The 19860-nt window shown below is 36.0% G+C and overlaps 1 protein-coding gene across 1 annotated transcript; it reads right to left on the bottom strand.

The window, feature by feature from the left end:
* Window positions 1–846: 846 nt before the first annotated feature.
* LOC110112967 (ATP-dependent 6-phosphofructokinase 2) lies at window positions 847–18407 on the bottom strand. The gene is made up of 3 exons (XM_020845379.2): window positions 17573–18407; window positions 12366–13194; window positions 847–1185 (listed from the first exon to the last, which is right to left on the bottom strand). Exons 1-2 carry the CDS (start codon window positions 18134–18136, stop codon window positions 12373–12375), a joined length of 1386 nt encoding a protein of 461 aa, XP_020701038.1. The 5' UTR covers window positions 18137–18407; the 3' UTR covers window positions 847–1185; window positions 12366–12372.
* Between the last annotated feature and the right edge of the window lie 1453 nt (window positions 18408–19860).

The raw sequence follows: 19860 nt of genomic DNA, 5'->3' as shown, positions 1-19860 counted from the left end.
AACTTTAAAATTTTTTGCACAATAAGTCAAATCTTTATCTCACTATATGGGATTATTTACATGAATCATTTCTCAATTGTATCATGTTACGAGCCAAATTCTCATTTAAACCTAATAAAGAAAAGCCGTCTCTAATATTTTCTAAGCAGGACATTTCTGATATTTGCAAAACTAAAGTGATTACTACAAATTAAACACAAACAATTTAGGCCAATTGGGACGGCTTAATAAGAGCCGTTTTCGTTTTAAAACATGAAAAATACTTTCAGTCACTGTTTGGAAGCCTACTTTTCGTAAGACTATTTTTTTTAAACACTCGTTATCTTACCGATTTCCAAAGCTTTTATTTTTTGCTTCTCTGTTTGCAAAAGATTTTTTCGGAACAACCGTTTCTCATCAAAATTTAACGAAAAAAAGTTCTGCTATCAAACGAGGCCTTAATGATAGTAGTAAGTGCTTAAACACTATCAACAAAGATAGCAAACAAGTGCATGCAAAACAAAGCAAATGCAACAATAAATAACAAAAAATTTATATTGTCTGGCCACCAGCCAAATCTGCCATCAATTCTAATGTAAAATTGAGTTAGAATTTCATTATGAAATTTGTCTCACAAATCTCCCTTCTCCAAACCATAGAAACGTAATAAGCCTATGTTCTCTCCTACATGGACTAGTACAACGTCCCAATTCAAAGTACAATATAAAAGTTACATTAACGAAACCAACTTCTATAAAGAAAAATAAAACCTAATTTAGATAACATGAGATTAAAACATTTTGTGAAAGAAAAGACCAAATATATAAATGTTGAATTTTATAAATAACTAATTTGATCACCTTATAATAAAATCAAACTTGCAATAATTTAATAAATTGAAGCTCACTGGATTTACAAAAAGAGAGATAAATTTATGTTTGAAACCTTAAAATAGTTTAAAACACAAAAAAGTATATGAAGATAGAAAAAATATTCAGCTCACTATTTTTACAATAGAAGATAAGGATTTCTAAGTTGAAGAAAACAGGTCTCCAAAATAATACAGCAGCACAAACAAGTTTTTTCCCTCACATATATATCCTAAGAATTATTGACACTACTCACTTATGTGAATTGCCTGCACTATAAGGGATCCAATATACTTCTCCTCCATTAGTGCCTTCTCAGTGAGATGTACAGGCTCGCCTAAAATGAAGCAGCTTTTAATAAGAATTCAAAGGTGTAGACAATCACGGCTACGAAATCATAATTATTTTTATTCTATTCTCACCATTTAGAAAGATATTCACGACTATGAAATCACTATTATTAGTGTTACTTCTGCAGATGTCATATAACTTCTTGCCTGACTTCTCTCACTATTCTTTGCCTGAATTTATTGGTCTCTAGGAAGTTGCCTTAAATCCTACTAAAACAAAGTTATGTAATATGATACTACTCTGGACAAAAAAGATGTTTAGTGAGTTCTAGCAACTGGGCCAACATTCTTAACTTAAGCATATATCTAAAAGGACCTGCTTGCATCCATGAATTAATGTGGCTTGTGCTACTACTGGTTCCAAATCTTTTACCTCAGGCATTTTGCATTGAAAATGAACAATGAAATTCCCTAGGAACTCATCATGCTTGTCACATATTGAGAAGCTCCTGATGATTTGCTTCCCAAAATTTGAACAGAAAGTAATACTCTCCAAAAAATAGTCGTGAGAACCAACTAAATGACCTCTCATAGAATATGGTAACGAATAGTCAGCAATTAAGCTCATCATTGATGTTCAATAGGTAAGTAGCCACCTCAAATAGACAATATGATTAACATTATTAGAATTCAAAACCTGCGGTTTTTTCTAGCTTGCGAGCTATCTTCTTCTCCCCATTCTTCGTATATTTTATCTCGGACTTTTATCTATTCTTCTCTCCATGGTTTCTATTCCACTATAACTTTCTTCTTTAAAACTACTGTAAATTTTAAGTTGTGTTGTGTCTTGTTCTATTATTTAAGATTTATGTTAATGAAAAAGAAAGTGTGCTTTTCTTTGAGTTCCTAGAGCAAAGTTTGTTTTAGGTTGAACCAATTTGGTATCAAAGCTTTAAGTTGTAGCATGAGTCTTTTTCTTTAAAAATAAAAAACAAAAAGAAAAATAAAAATGGACAACAATCAACAAGCCGAAGTTCCAATTCAATATATAATTAAGTATGTAGTTTGTGAAAGTCAACCATCTATTCATCATATTCTAGAGAATAACTTCCCAACAATATAATGTGTTACGCTTCAAGCAAATTCTACAAATCCAATTCAAAATGAAATACTCAGAGTGCAAAGACAACAATATTTATGTATTGAGAAGTATAAAAATAAGAATCTGCTAGTTTGGTTAGAGTTTGAACAAGAAAAAGAGAAGATAACAAGGAAATACGACTTCATGCAGAAAAGATAAAGATACTGGAGAAATTTTGAAAGATTGTTTTGCACAAAATTGTGATCTTATTACAAATGAAGATAAACCAACTGATGATCTTGTTCAAGATATTGTGGACATTCGTACTATCCAGACAAGACAAGGCGTGCACTGACGATTCTTGGTTAAATGGAGGGGACATCCTTTATATGATTATTCTTAGGTTGAAGCTAAGGAGTTGTAGATTCTTCGACCTGATATCTACCAGCGCGTTACCAAAGCTTTCTCATTAGGAGATGAGATTTTTCCACCGAGGGAGAATTGATGCAATCAAGAGTTGTCATTTTATGTTTTCTTTATTTTCTACTTGTGTTTCTAGCTTTCTTTTTCTGGTGACTTTACAGTTTTTTTTTCTATTGACCTGTAATTTTCCCTGTCGGACACTCGATTTCCTAGCTATCTCTTAGTTTCTTTGCTGAAATTTGCTTTCCTTGCTATTGGCTCTCAATTTCCCCTATGGCTTTCCTACTGCTGACTGCTTGGTTTTCCCTATGACCATTCAACTTCCTAATTGCTGGTTGTTTGTTTTTTCCCTTTGTTGATTTCCTATGATAAGTGCTTTAGTTTCTTATTATGAGGGCTCTCTTGAAGGGTTTCTATTGTTTGTTTTAGTGGCACATTTATGTGGTCTATTTAATACAATTTCTCATTCTTTCCCCTATAAATAGTGATTGATTTCCTTTGTTAAAAAGGAGCTTTGAAGAATTTTTGGAATGCGATCATTCAAATCCTACGGGTTTTTTTAGCTTGAAGGTGATCTTCTCCCTAATACAATTTCTCATTCTTTCCCTTATAAATAGTGATTGATTTCCTTTGTTAAAAAGGAGCTTTGAAGAATTTTTGGAATGCGATCATTCAAATCCTACGGGTTTTTTTAGCTTGAAGGTGATCTTCTTCTCCATATCTTTCTTATATTTCGTTTCAGACTTCTATCTATTTTTCTCTCCACGGTATCTATTCCGCCTGTATATTTTTTCTCTAAAATTATTGTAAGTTTTAAGTTGTGTCGTGTCTTGTTCTATTATAAGTTGTAAGTGGTGTTAGTACTGCTTTATTACTGTGTTTGTTTGAGTTATTTAAGGTTTATGTAAATGAAAAAGAAAGTGCGTTATTCTTAGAGCAAAGTTTATTCTTAGGTTGCATCAGGTACATTTGTTTTGCTAAAAGGTATGAAATAAGCCTAAAATTAGAGAGAGAGAATAAAAGAGAAATTAAGTTTACATATTATACTAAAATTTTATCAAATAGTTTAAACTAAGATGACTTAATTAAATAGATTGAAATATCCCAATTCATTTTCTCACGGCTACCTTTGAGTTCAGGTCGGAGTTTAGCTCAAGTAAGAGTACATATCAATAATATATTGTTAGACCAGTCCACTAGACCGATCTTGCCGATCCATACCGAACCGGCTTACAGGTGAAACAGGGGGAGGTTTTCCACCTCTTGTATGAAGGAGCCGACCGCCCAGGATTGACGGAGCCATTTTGAAAGGATTTTTGAGGGAGTTAAGAGGGAAATTTGAAAGTAGGGACTGTTTAGAGATTTCCTTTTGAATTGTATGCATTAAATAGTTGGATTTTCTAGGGTTAGGGCATCTTGAATTTGGCTGAAATTTGAGATCTCTTAGGTTTAGATTTTCTTTGGGCTCTAGCGGCGTCTAGAGAATCAGGAGAGATCGATCCTCCTCTCGAATTGAGGATCACTTGTATCTTGTTTGTTTTTCTTCCGTTAGTTGATCTTTCTCAATAAAGTGGGCTGTTTTTCTTTGATTTGTCCTCGTTGAGTATTCTCGCTGATTTTGTCAAGATCGTTAGATTTCACTTAAGATCTTCAAGTTTTTTCTATCAAATTGGTATCAGAGCACGTCAATCTAAGGGGAACCAACGGCCAAAAGAAAAGTGAAAGTTTTGGAGGGAGAACTTGGGCAACTGAAAGCCGATTTTGAGGAGAAGATTGCTGATTTTCAAAATCAGATCGCATCCATCAATGAAAGGATGGAGGGAAAGTTCGCCGTGGTGGAAGAAATGTTGAAGAAATTGCTTGAAGCCAAACCGAAGCCGGCGACAACGGAAGCAAAGGAAACTACCCGCAACAGTGGAAGAGGTGGGAACCCCAACACGTTTAGGGGAAGGGAAAATACATAAGTTGAGATCCTGGAGGGAGAAGACGGAATGCCTCTAGAATCACTTTCTAGGGAGGAGAAAAGCATTGGCTACACAAGAAGGGGTGCTGAATTTGTAAGGAGAGGAGATGATTTAGATCGCCGGGGTATTATTTTGATAGAAGAAGATGGGATTTTGAGGAAGGATTTTAGTATGTGCGTCGAAGAGAATAGCATTACGATTGGGGGGGGGGGGGGTGGGGGGGGGGGGGGACCTCCTCATCGATGAATGGGAGGCTATGGAGGATTCAGGGCAAACAGGGGTGACCCAAAGGTGAGAAAGCTGAAAATGACCATCTTTGAGGGCTAGGACGTACAAGATGGAGCGATACTTCGCAGTCAACAAGTTGACAGAGGAGAACTTGACAGCAGCAGGACTGTGCTTAGAAGGGAAGGCATTGGCATGGCATCAATGGCGAGACATGAAGCGACCCATTCAGAGTTGGAGTGAGTTCAAAAATTGTTTGGTAGAACATTTCCGGACTGGCAGGGGAGGAGACTTCTACGAGCAAATATTCGCCTTGACACAAAAGGGTTTAGTAACGGATTACCGGGAGATATTCGAGTACCTTGATAGCGGATTAGACCGCTTTTCTGAGATAGTGCTAGAAGAAATTTTTATGAAGGGATTGACAACAGAGATCTAGGCAGTGGTTAGAGTAATGAGGCCTCGTGACTTAGGAGAGGCTATGGAGCTAGCTCAATTGGTGGAAGATCAAAGGCACCTAGAGAGAGAGATGTGAAGCAACAGCTCAGGAGGTCCGAATAAAAGGACCACCACCTTTCTTGCACCCAAGGAGCCGACCATGGGTACTCTTCGGGAGACTTCGAAGGAGAAGACTATAGGAGAAGGACCTGGGGACAACTTCAAGAAGCTCATGGAAATGAAATTACACAAGAAAAGGAAGAAGAGGCACTATTTTAGATGTAATGATAGGTATACACTAGGGCTTAGGTGTAAGAACCAAACTTTTCAGGTCTTCAGGACGTGCGACTACTCCGGCGTCGCATGTCGCTCACACACCGACGTCGCTTCTTCGCACGTCGTCTACACGATCTCTCTCGGCGTTAAAAGGAGACCGAAGCCCCTGCTCTTTGGTTCGATGATCACGACCCTCTCTCTCAATCTCTTGCATATTCGACGAATTTCCTTCCCTGTCGGATCGGAGGGAACTGCTCGCTATGAAGTAACTTTCGCCCTTTCACCCGCTTCTCCGGCTTCTTAGTGGCTGGTTGACTTCGCCCTTCGACGAACTCCCCTTCCTGAAGGATCAAAAGTTACAACATTTTGATCAGAAGCAAGGGAGTTCGCCGACTGTGAAGTTAACTTTCTTCCTTTCACGAGCTTCTTCGGCCAAATCCCTAAAATCCACCAAACCTCTCCCGAGCCCTCTCCGCCTCCTTCGACGCTCATTCTTATTGGGGCGGAAGTTACAACTTTTTGATCGGAAGTGACAATAGGAGTCTGATAGTTGTGAAGGTAAATTTCTCCCCTTCGTGCGCTTATTCGGCCAAATCCAATAAAGCTGTCGAACTAAGGAGAGAGAAGAAAGAGAGAGATTTTCATTAATGATAATTAAAATTAATGTTAGTTAATTTTAATTATAATTATTTTAAATTAATTATAAGTATTATAATTAATTATAGTTAATTTTAATTAAATTGTTTTAGTTAATTAAAATTAATTATATTTAACAATAATTAAAAGTTAAATATAATTAATTATAACAATTTAATTATTATATTTAATTATAATTAATTATAATTAGTTAAAAAAAGTATTAATCAAAGAAGCAATATGCTTTCTTCTCCCGCCTCGATCCACGAGCTTCCACCGCCATCAACCTATGCGAAGGTATAAAGCTTCTAACTTAAATCTTGCTCTCGACGCTAGCGACAAACCAACAAACCCCCTACGTGCTCACGTAGCATAGTAGGGAGGGAAACCGACACGATGCTTGCGACGAGGTGGGTAATCCCCGAACTGCTCATGTAGCGTGAGGGGGACAAAATTAAGTACCCATTCGTGGGAAAATCCTCGTGCTGTTTAAACAGGTGCCCAAGACCCTTAAGCGCTTATGTAGCGGGCAGGTATTAAAGAATTTACGGCCGTGGTGTCATTAGACACCTACCCGAAGTGCTCAAGAAGCGACGAGGGGAAGTCTAGTCTCTCGGATTTTCCCTTAAACGGGGGATACGCCGGGAGGCTGCCGAAATTTTGGGTGAACTTGAGACCTCTTTTGAAATTAAACGAGCAAGTTGAGGACCAAGTTTAAACTCAAAGAACAACAGGGGACTTATACTTGGACTTGTGGACAAAATGTAAATGACTAATAATAAAGATTTTGAACTTAATCGAAATGGAATGGAAATGAGAACTTAACATCAACTCAATTTGAACTCGTACTTGAACTATACAACATCAAGTAAACTTGAACTCAAGTTGGAATTGACTTGCATATTGAGAATGACTTGAATATTTTGAACTCAAGCAAATACTTGAGTTGGACTACAGGGGACATAGAACTTGAGCTTGCACATTAAGCTTATGGACTTGATAGAACTCAAACTTGAAAATGATACAAAGAACTAGCTCAAATGATTAATAAAATATCAGAATCTAAATGAAACAAGTTAGAACTTGAACTTGAGTTGAATTTTAAGCAAGTGTGACTTGAACCTTTCGGACAAAAGCTCGAATGAATAAGGGACCCATGTATGAGTTGGTTACAAACTTTGGCATGGATTAACTTGTAACGATCATCTCAATTGGGATGCAAATGAATGAAGATATCAAGCTTAGCATACACGAGGAATGATGTGTGGCATTTACATTAATCCTTACAAATGAATGTGACTAAGATGCGACAAATACGAACACCCACGAGCTCTTGTAGGAAGGATATTGCAACATCCTCGTAACCAACATCGAGGTACAAGTAGACACACTATAAGAACTCAATGCGTACAAACAAAGAATATAGTGGACTCTTACAACAGTCTCTACGAGATCAGGTGCATCGTACCTGCAAGAACAACAAATGGTTGCATAATGCAATTGTTTATCCTATATGCGCTATTGAGATCTCCAACACAAGCAACAATGCCTGTAGATTAAGATGACAATACTGACATTTGATAGTGGAAGAGTCGTCCTTACAGACAAGTACAATCGTCATACCACCTGAGATTGGTGAAAGGTGAATATGATGTAGGAACAATTGCTCTTCTATGAACACCTCCAGAAAGTCGTAGTGAATACAGCAGGCCCCCGTAAATACACACGAGCCACTTGTGGATAACAATAATGGATATATTGTAAGTACAACTAACCCTTGTAAACACAAGTATAGACATCACCTACAACAGCGGTGATTGAGGTTTGCAAGTATGTCAGGTATAAAGGTAACTCAATGTATGGAGAAGGATAACTCCCGGCAGAATGGGAGAGATGTTTGAACAAATTCGAACTAAACTTCCTGGTGTTCCAAAATTTCTTCTTGATCTTATACTTATAAAGAAAACAGTCCTAACATCTAGGAACACTGAAGATGACAAGAGCACCTGTATACCTCCACTTATCTCAAAGATGGAATGAATCTTAGTTCAACCAGGTTCAGAATATTGAGTTGGATAAAATTATTGAGGCTTGCAAGTTCCTGATGAAAGATAGTCGTGCACCTAACATACCATCTACAAGCATCTACAAATGTAAAGCAGGAGATTCGTTAGTGCACTACGATCCACCTGCAAAAAATAATAAGTAGTGCACGACAGTCTACCTATATAAAGCAGCGAACAACTCTATTCAGGAGCTGCTACGCCATGCCACCGGATCCGCAACACTCATATTAGCAGTCAGAAGGAATTTCACAAATATTCCAAGAGTACCCCCGCACATGCACCATAATATGTATGCACATATATACACAAAGAGGTGGCAAATCCAATCACAAAACCCGCATGGGCCCCGGCGAGCGTGTTATTGGTACACACGTTACGTCTAGGGATGCTTCGTGGATCAATAAATTTGAACCATATCTTCCTAAGCATGAAAGTAAGAGTTGACAAAGTTCAATAAATAATTACAAAATTCACCCACATGGGCCCCGACAAGCGTGTTATTGGTACACACGTAACATTTAGAGATGTTGCGCGGGTCAATAAGTGAATTCAAGTTTGAACTCGATCCTTCTATACGGATCAATAGGAGTCGACAGGGTTCGAACCATCAAACAAATACATTGTTATGAAGACCGATATATTTTTTTAATACATTCATATTAGGCCTTCAAGGCCTATAACAATATGAATTCACTAAAAAAAGCATGAAACCTATGAAACTCGATCCTCTATTGGCAGCTCGACAGTGTTGACAAGGTTCATCTACAAAATGCAAATATTTTTAAATAGAATGATCTCAAATACCCCGATGATGGCCATATTGAATGTTTATCTCAACCGGAGGGGTTCACAACCACTTTCAAATTCCTTCTAAACTTCACCCAAATGCTCACAAAAATCCAAAATTTCAAAAATCCTCAAAATCCAAAAATATTTAAAATTGAAACAATCCATCAAATCACTAAAAGCAAAATTCATCCACCCTCTGCAACAGTTTGCTGGGGTGGACAAATTAAAATTTACTTCAGCTTACATAGAGCTAATGTCTAGTCGAAAATATCATTATGATTCATTCTCAAACAATCTTCTACCAATAAGAACATATTACGCGTCCTCTGACTAACGGTTTTATCGCCAAATGACACCGCAGGATAAACAGTTATGACCCGGGGCCCTCTACTGAGTGGTTTTGCCACCAAATGGCACCACGAAATACAGGTTATGACCAGAACCAATACGTTCCTTAGTGGCATCAAATCCTTGAGATATGAATCAATAGGACATGATCGATAAGGAACAAAACCCTCTATTAGCTAAGGTGGATTCAAATTTGTCCCCTTAAGCAAATATCCATCTAAGGTCTACAATGTCCTCTTGGACGAAACAACCCATGGCTGCCAACAAGGATCCTTCTGTCAGGTTGGGTCGACTACGTTCTCTGATTAAGTAGAACAGAGACCACGATGGCCCGGAACGACGAAATCATGGGATCTTGATCGGGTCCATCATCCATTTCCCCACCATCCGCTTTAAGTGCAAGATGATGAAATTTCTATTTTAAATATCAAACCTTCAAATTCTCAATCATTTCTAAATATATATGCCCATGCTGCTATTATATGCCAAATAACACGTCTCTACGTATCTGATTGACGACTAGCCTTAATCGAAAGTTCTCTCTCCTTATCAGGAGGGGTAATTAACTATAGGGGCTTGCGCCTATAGGAAACCAGAACTCAGATCATAAAGTGCTCGCAAAATAAGGACGAAATCTCTGGGTAGAATCTTATCTACAAACTCATCTGCCTTCCAAAATTTATCCTGAAACTTAATCGGTTAAAACTCCCCCGAAAAAGAAAAGCAAAATCGGGCGGAGGTCGTGTCCGAATTTTTGGAGCCCACATAAGGATATAAATCTTTCAATAATATCTTGATGAATCCCAATTCTTGTAACGAAATCAACATCATTAGGTAAAATACTTTCTTTGTCACTCTGAAAAGAGTTTCATAGAGAGAACCCTAGGGAGTTCAATACGAAATTTATTTTGCTTTGGCAAATAGACTTGATAAGTTCAATTACGACTTCTTTGGAGACTGGATGATTTGTATTCAAACGACTTCAACTTTGGAATGAAATGATTTGGACGATTTTAATTGTAAACCTCCTTGACGGTTTAAAGCTTTTAGCGAGTTAGATCATTGATGATTTCAATGATTCATCATAGCTTTATGACTTCTATTTAACCCAACGAGTACAATTCTAGATTGCAACTATGAGGATTTTTTTTAATACCATTGTCCTCATATGCACCTAACAAAGTCTTCAATATCTAATATTAAATTTATCTTACACAATGCAATTTAAAAGGATTTTTTTTTCTTTAAAATGAGACCTTTGATTGACATTAAAAAAATTCTACAACAACAACAATATCAAGCTTTTATCCCAGTAAGTGGGATCGGCTACATGAATCCTTTCTCCATTGTTTTTTGTCAAGAGTTAAATTCTTATTTAAATCTAAAACTAACCAAGTGTTTTTAGATCTACCACTATCTTTCTTAATATAAGTCAAATCTAGCACATTTACTCTCCTAACCGGGATATCGGAAGGCCGATATTTTGTATCCAAATCATCTAAGACAACTCTCTCTAATCCTATCTACCACTATATCCACTAAAAAAATTTCGCGTATATATTCATTTCGTATTGTTTCTAAAAGTGAAGCCACTCATCCGCTTGAGTATCATCATATCTACAAAATTTAACTTAATTTTATGCTTCTATTTAAATGGCCAACATTCTATGTCATAAAACATTGCAGGTTTCACCACCAATTCATAGAATTTTCCCTTAAATTTGAAGGATACTTTTCTATCACACAACAGGCCTAATGCATCTAACTTGACATTAAAAAAATTCTACAATATTTATTAGTAAATGCAACTTTTTATAACAATAATTGCGAGATTTGAATATACCACCTCAGTTTGCCAGAATAGTATTATTCTTCGAGCAACAATTTGAGACAAGCACAGAAACTTAAAAACAAACTATCAATTTCATCAAACATAGAAAGCAGAAGATAGAAATTTTGAGAAAATTTTTAACTGGTACATATTTAAATATATATTTTTATTAGAAACATATCGAAGTAGCCTTTTAAGAAGGAACAACTCGTCTCATATCTAGACGCTTTATCTTCATATTTTTATTTTTTGACGATATTTTTTTGTCATATGGATCTGGTTTTTATTAAGTTTTATTTAAAAGTTTTCTGAACGTTTATTTCAGTATGAGCTACATATTTATTTTTTATATTTTATTTATCATGTTTTATGAATAATTTTTAGCTTTTATTTTCAAATTTTTTGAGTTATTTTTAAGAATTTTTGTTTTCAAATTATATGACTTCTTATTTAGTAAGTTTTTGTTTTCAAAACTTTTTAAGCAATTTTTCATTTTTACTATCAGAAATCCTGGGTTAATTTTTTTGGATTTTCACTCCATCTTAGTTATTATATGCATTCCTTTTATATGTATTTTTAATGTTTTTATCATATAATTTGGCACAAAATTAAAGACAACCAAAATTATATCGACAAAATATTCCTTATTTATATTGATAAATTAACATAAAAAAATCAATGCAAATAAGAAATATTTTGTGAATATAATTTTAATTGTCTTTATTTTTGTGCCAAATTATGTGCCAAAAACAAAAAAAATTACAGATGAACTTAATGCATAAAATAATTAAGATAGTCATGAAGTTGATAACGAAAACTTCTAAAAAAACAAATCACAAATTTGAAAATAAAATTTTAAAATAATAATTCAATAAATCTGAAATCAAAAGTTAAAAATAACCCAAAAATATGAAATAAAAATATTAAATAAAATAAAATAACTAAAAAAATCTGAAAACAAAAACAAAAGTTCAAAAAGCCTCACAACAAAACAAAATTTGAATAAACAAAAAGACGATTTGTTCCTTCTTAAGATAAAGTATTAAGACGTTTCTAACAAAAATAAATATTTTAAATATGTTTAAATCAAAATTTTCGCCCAAAATCCTTGGCATGCGTAAAGGTGAGAAAGGAAAGGCAGGCTACGTACAAATGTCTTAAGCTTGTTGAAAATCTGGCTGGTTTGTCACTGATCTGAGCCACGCCCACTTATGATCCTTTACATCAACCGCATTTTTAGCTGCAGCCACCTCCTCAATAGGAATATAAGCATAGTTCCCATTAATTTGACCCGAAACAAATCCTGTATACCCAGCCATTGCACCATGAATCGATGAATGAGCAAGCAAAGTGCAGTACATACTATCAGTAGCATTTGCTGGAACTGCTCGGATCATATAAGTCGGATCAATGTATTTCAATGTGAAGAGCTCCCCAGGATGATCCCTCTTCCACCAGTTAGTCAGCTCTGACTTCAGCCATGGACCAACATCAAGGAACACTGGATTTCCAGACTCGTCTTCCTCGGCTTTCTGTGATTCAGTCCTTGGTATCAGGTTCTGTCCAGTACCTTCAGCCACAACAAGAACAGCATGACCATTCCTTTTAAGCCTTTGATCAAGGAATTCAAATAGACCTCCTTTGCCTTCCAGATAGAAATCAATCTCAGGGATCAGGCAGCAGTCGACATCACGGCTGCTTAGAGTAGCATGAAGTGCAATGTGCCCTGTGTTTCTTCCCATAAGTTTGACAAGTCCAACGCCATTGACAGCACTCTCAGCTTCAACATGGGCAGCATGGATGGCTTGTAAAGCAATCTCAACTGCAGTCTGGAAGCCAAAGGAGCGGTCGATGATGCCAATATCATTGTCAACAGTTTTGGGGATGCCAATAATAGAGACATGAAGTTTGCGGTGCTGAATCTCATTGAAGATCTTAACCGCACCCCTCATGGTCCCATCTCCACCAATGCAGTATACCTGAAAATTTGTAGATGTAAGATTACAAAAGACCTCCAAGAAAAACCTCTTTAGATATGACATAATAGAAGCTAAGCAATCCAAAGAAGGCAGAAGTTTGTAAACTTCTTTTTAATCGAAAATTTTTCCAACAACTAGAGCTCTTCTATCATCGGAAACTGTAACATACTATATACAAGTACAACCATCATGATGCAAACCGTCTTACGTATATCAATTAGAACCAAACTACATTTCATTTCGTGGTAGTTCAGTTTAGAACGTGAAGCCTCATTATGGTAGTGAACTATCTATTCCAATAGCAAAACTATCACAACTTCAAACTTTGGGTTTCAATTGTGCACTGAGATTGATATGTTTTTTCTTTAATATAGACCTGACTGATGACTATCATAAAAGTCTCAAATGACCTTAATAATTTCTGTTATTAATTGTAAGGTAGTGTGAAATTTAACCCGCTTGTTGATCAGCTGTGCAAATGAACCGTAAATAATGTGCAAGCACGTTGCAGCACCATAGTTAATCAGCCAGCCAATAAATCCTTGTAGTTTTGTTTTGAAATAAAAAATCTAGTCCAAAGTTGTCATCTTGACTATTCAAGACCTTTGAATGGCTCCAAAATGATGAATAATGACCTTAACACAGAATTGAAATAAATTACAGTAACTAAATAGCTGTAATAGGATAAACATGAACTAGTACAAAATTTTCCAAGAAATCAGAATTCCTTCAAAAAGTCATGCAAGATTTAGCGTTAAGCCAAAATACATTAGAGCTCGGAGTTGTGCACGTTCAAAGATTTCTAATTCCTTTATTCAGTAAAGCATTCCAATAAAACTCCAGCAGGACCGACATTGTAAGTTGTGCTTCAATAAAACATTCTCATATTTCTCAAATGATCTGGAAAACCAAAAGAACAACTAGAAGCACAAAGAAAAGCTCTACAATAAAATATGTCTACACAAACATTCCAATAAACATTCATCTGTGTCTAGTTCATCAAGTTATTTTGTTGGCCCAAAAAGTGTTCCAGTAATCACCGAACCATTTAACGGACATTTGTTTTGTTCCAGATTGAATCTGCTTTGGAATCGAATACACAAAAAGTCGCCTAAAACTGCTTAAACTACAAGTAATCTAAGGATTTTCCACTGATTCAACCAAGAAATCTAAATTTTTCTGATGAACACACAATACAACCAATCAAGAGAAATTAGCCAACAGTTGATTACCAACTATGGTGGAGCTAGTGTACCACTCCAGAAGACGTGTTTCTTCCTCTAGGTGGAACTCATCAAGTTTCCTTAACAAAGAAGCTAACCACAAGCTCACTACATTGCCAGTTTAAATTAGGCCCCTAACCACCTTCATATTCTACTATCTTTTATATTACCCATCCTGCAACATTGACCAAATTCCTATCTACGAATAGGTGGTCAAATTTCAAGTGCGGGCATTTGAAAATCATGTTTAAGCAAGCATTTTTAGAAGAAGAGAGGGAGATACATAACGTTCATTCAACTCAATCTTCCTCATCTCAATTGATTCTTTCCTACGAATAAACCAAATTAAAGTTGATGCTGCAATTGCATTAGCTTTTGGGCAGGTTCAAATATATTTCACTCCTTGATTTTTTTTTTCCGTCTCTTATTTTACAATAATAGTGTTATATTTTATGATCAAACAAATCTCAAAATAGTCCCAAGACTAATTGTATGTGGCCATTTTAATCTTAAAATATCATATTGATCCAATTCAGTACATGGACAATATAAAATTGATCCAAAATTTTCTTTGATATTATAATTGTGATATAAACTTAAACCCAATTTAGTCACAAATAGATCATTTTGAATAAATTTTGTGAATTTGAATGACTAAATTGAAATACCGTTATACTTTTAGGACTAAATTGTCCATATATAAATAATCAATTGAGTATTCTAAAGTTTATCCCATTTTATTATATTTTCTTGGGTATTATCCTTCCATTTTCAGTTTTGCATGGCATCCCTTGGTATAGACCGTTACATGTATTAGAATAGTGGTGTCGATGAAGGTAGCTAAATAAAAACATAATTTGTGGGCTTGCATAGTGTTGCTCTAGTAGAATTCCTCTTTTCAACCAATTTGTTTGCCTCATCTCTTTGTATTTCCTTGCATTAAACCACTCTAGAATTCAATCTATTTAAATTTCAACTTGAATCAACACACCACTCACTTGGCCTCACCTCCCTCTGTTAAGCTTTAGCCTCAAGTAAGGTGTGAGCAAACTCCACTAAATAGTCTTGAATCGAATATTTTTTTAGGTACAATGATGAGTATGAAGAGATGTAAAGTATGGATTTGGCCTTGAACCTTAGTGTAATCTAGCCTTAACAGACCCAAGCCTAGCACTAGGCTTTATTAGGTTGATTAGGTTTCACTTGAATCAACTAAATGGTTAAAAAAAGTTACCCTAGATTGATCTAAGAAAAGTATATGTTGACCTATGAAACCAATTATTCAAGTCCAATTGCCCAACAAACGAACCCAAGACAGCCTAAAGAGCCTAGAATTAAACAGAAAACCACTTGTATGTGACTCGATCCAATTCATTTGAGAATAGACCCAAATCCACTTAGCTTGACTACATTATGTTAACCCAAATACCATAAACCCAAAACTCATTTGGACAAGCCAAATTTAATTATGTCATTGCTTCCGCTTGCTCCAATAGTGAACAAAATTTGTTGCTCAGCCGAGAGAATTGCCCCATGGCTTTTACATATGGCCTATCACAACAAATTAAATTCCTCAACACAGTTCTACGATGTCTGGAAATTCTGCATTTGTCTCTCCACAAATAAATTTATCCATGGCTTTCCCTAATTGCACTTGTATTGGTTCCAAAGGTTACAAGAGGCTTCATATAAATTTGCTTAAACTATTGATCATTTGGTTAGATTCTTGATTCCTCTAGTATCTTCAAGCGTGTATAAACTTTTCAGAAGAATTTTCACCCCATTCCAAGCCCTATGCCCTTGTATTGGTTCCAAAGGTCGCAAGAGGCTTCATATAAATTTTCTTAAACCATTGTTGATCTGGTTAGACTCTTGATTCCTCAATTATCTTCAAGAGTCAAGAGCGTATAAATTTTTCTAATGAATTTCCACCCCATTCCAAGCCCTCTGCCTGTGGTCCCTATCAACTACGGTGAAATAAACATAGAACTATAGTTAGGAGCATCATAGATGAGAAGGTAGATCCCTTAAAGATTAATAGGTTTTGTATCATCTAGAAAAAGCTACATCTAATAATGACTTCTCTAATAATTAGTCTCATTTAGGTAACTAATTTGTTAATAAAGCTTGTTTTCTCCAAGACCAACATTTCAATCCTGCTAGGATCTTCATCCCCTTATCGAGGTGAAGATTGGAACTTATTTTGCTAAGTTTGGTGAAGGATCATCAAAGATCCAGGTTAATTGAATTTGATGGTTCATCACTTATTACATGTTTAAGATGATTTGAGTGATGTTAATTCGATTACATCGACAACTATAGTGTGATATGGCAAAGTGTTTATTCAGACTCATAATAAATTAGATCATTTAATCTACATGATCTATAGAACCTCCAAATTCAACTTTTTATCGATCCATCAATGCATCATAAAAAAATTCAGATTTAGAATTATCAAAATTAGACCATTAACTAGCCTGACGGTACAAGAGAAAGAAGTATCAAGTTTCTACAGCACCTACTTATATAGTTAGGTTCTATTCTCTTTGAAACTTATTAAAACATGAACCAAAGCCCTTTTTGTTTGTTAAAACACATAAGAACATTGGATTTAACTGCATATCGGATAGGTAAAAATAAATTGGTGGACAAATACTAGTGATTAACCTTCATCCTTAAGATAAAGCTTATGAGATGATAGGTAAACATCTATTAGTGCATTAAACTTAACCAGGGCCCTGGCATTCCACCCTCCTAACAATAATACCAGTTGTTCAATTGGAAGTAATTGGATCAAGCCAGTTGCCACTATCGTAAGTTTTCAACTTTTCATGGCTTCTACCAAGTTTAAGAAGGTTAAAAGAGAGAATGAATCAATATCACAATAAAGGAGCAATATGTTTAGTACCATATGGACGAATAAAAAATTGACAAGTAATGCTAGTGGCTGACACTCATTAATATTCTTGAAAAATTATATTGAATTTAGATTTGGCCACTCCTTTATAAACACCAACGTTGACCACTTAGATTTGCTTTCTTCCTCTTGCAAGCTAAAATTTAATTTTGAAGCCCAAACGTATTAAGTGAAATAAAGTGGAAGTAAATCAAAAAATAGTAGCAAAACTGTCAGATAAAGTTTCCGTGATGCTCACCTGATTAAATCCTCTCTTCTCAATCGCCCCCACGATCTTCTCCAGATCAAACCCTCCCCTTGACGTAACAAGCGCAGTACCTCCCCGCAAATGCCAGTTATTCACAACCCTTGGATTGAGCTCCACCATATCCGCTGAATAAAAACCTCGATAGCCGGATTGCACCCCAAAGATCTGACGAACGCCATAAAGGTCCCAAAGGGCGACAACAAGCTCTCTTATTACTGTATTGAGCCCGGGACAGAGGCCGCCGCAGGTGACGATGGCGGCGCGCACGTCGTCGGAGTCGAAACGGATGAACTGGCGCGGGCCAGCGCGGTGATAGGCTAGGAGGGGAGAGGATGAGGAGGAGGAGGAGGAGAAATCGAAGATGATTTGGCGGAGGATAACGTCGCAGGCGGAGAGGTAGAAGGATGGATCAGGGTGGTAGTATGGGGATTTGTCGATGGGATTTGGGAGGGTTGGGAGATTGGGGATGGTATCAGAGAGACTGTGGATGGTTTGGAGTTCGATTGGAGGCAGGGGGAAGGTGGTAGAGTTGGGAGAGGAATGCATCGATTCCATGGAGATAGAGGGAGTCCGTTGGTGAGAGCAATTGGGGAATTTAGACAAGGATATATGAGGAGGTGCCGCGTTGAAAAGACAGAACACAAATTCATCAGCTGCTTACAAATGGCGGAAGTGGCCGTGATAGGGTGCCGCGTTTGCATATAGAGCCGAAAAAAAAAAAGATTTAAACCGACGGACAGATTGCTTCCAGCTCCATCCCGCCTCGAGGTTCCAAGCGGATGAGCGCGATTGAGTTTAGGGTTTCTAGGTGTAGGTTCTTTCTCTTTCCTTTCTCTAGGATTTTTTATGGGTCTTTCAAAAGACTTTTCTCAATTGCCGTCGGCTAAGGCATTGGATTTCGCATCTGGATTCTCTCCGGAAGATAAAAAATCTTGGAATGAATTATTAACTTATGGTCAATCTTGTTCCAAATATTTTTCTATTTATTTTATTCCCTCTTCCAATAATCTGACTCTTTTTTTTTTTTTAGGAAGATGTTGCATTTATCTAAGAAAAATGAGGGGTTAACTCTGTTCAGCTATTTTGTGGTTAAGCGACCTTACTTTGAAGCATTATGTTCGATAATGCTTAAAACCTAGAAGTTGAAAGGAAATCTTACACTTCTTGCTTTAAGTAAAAGTTTTTTCTTAATGAAGTTTTCATGTCGAAGATTTTATGATTTGGTTTGGTATGTAGGACCTTGATTCTTTTTTTTTTTAACCATTTAGTATTCAAATATGGTCGCCTTCATTCAGAACGAAACGAGAGGTGTTTGATTTTATTCCTTTCTGGATTAAAATTCTTGATTTATGGTTTGTTTGTTGGACTCCAAAAGGCATTTCAAGAATTGCAAGTTTAATTGAGATTCCTTTATCTGTGGATGCCTTTACCGTAGATCAGGCTTACTTTTGCTAGGGTTTGAATTATTATCAATAAAGACTCTCTTCTTCCTGAGGAAGTTAAAGTTTTTATGGCGGGTAATGTTTTTCCTTTAAAAATTGTTTATGATTAGAAACCCTCTCCATGTTCGGGTTGTTGTTCTCTGGTTTATCCCATCTCTCTTGGTCCTTCTAAACCTCTGGATCAAAAAGATAAAGAGAAGGTTATGCTTGAAACTAATAGAGGGCGAAGTAGGACTAGGACTAGGAAATTTTGGAAGGTGTCTTCTCGCCCTTCAAAATCTTATTATCCTCCTAAAGCTAAATCTCATCATCTTGATTCAAATATTTCCAATTTACAAGTCCATTCTAGTTCGGTTCTTCAATCAGATTATAATTTGCATTTTCTGAATTCTAAAGATGTAATAGATCCTCGACAAGTGATTTTTCCTTCTGAGAATATTAGCAACAAAGATTCTATTTATATTCCTGATAATATTAATTTGGGTAATTTAAATGCTAAATCTTATGGCTTTGAAAATGCTAACTCTTCTAGCTTGAAAGAAGCTTTATCGAATCAAAATTCTCGTTTTGAAGTTCCTTCTGCTGATTTACTAGATAACTCTACTTCGATTTTGGATATTCCTATTAATGGTGTTTTTTCTAAGGATGCTAATATGGTAAATAAGTTTTAGGTTTTACAAGGGATAGAGGAACATTTAATGGAATCAGAGGCTGATAATCTTGGTGACTCTTTTGTAAGTATCCAAAAGAATGATGTTGAATCATTGAAGGATATTGCTAAAGGGCAACCTCTTCATATGGTTTCTTTAGCTTCCGGGAAGCCTACTCCTTCAAAAA

The sequence above is a fragment of the Dendrobium catenatum genome, unplaced genomic scaffold (assembly GCF_001605985.2).
Source record: "Dendrobium catenatum unplaced genomic scaffold, ASM160598v2 fragScaff_scaffold_1557, whole genome shotgun sequence".
Classification (NCBI taxonomy): Eukaryota; Viridiplantae; Streptophyta; class Magnoliopsida; order Asparagales; family Orchidaceae; genus Dendrobium; species Dendrobium catenatum.
The sequence above is the reverse complement of the archived record's forward strand: the minus strand, read 5'-3'. Positions and strand labels throughout refer to the sequence as shown.

What these genes read in the sequence shown, in the direction of transcription:
- LOC110112967 (XM_020845379.2), bottom strand. Translation starts at nt 18,136, where the DNA reads ATGGAATCGATGCATTCCTCTCCCAACTCTACCACCTTCCCCCTGCCT. An exon ending in AGAAGAGAGGATTTAATCAG is followed by an intron (nt 13,195 to 17,572) that starts GTGAGCATCACG and finishes ACAAATTTTCAG; the next exon opens with GTATACTGCATTGGTGGAGA.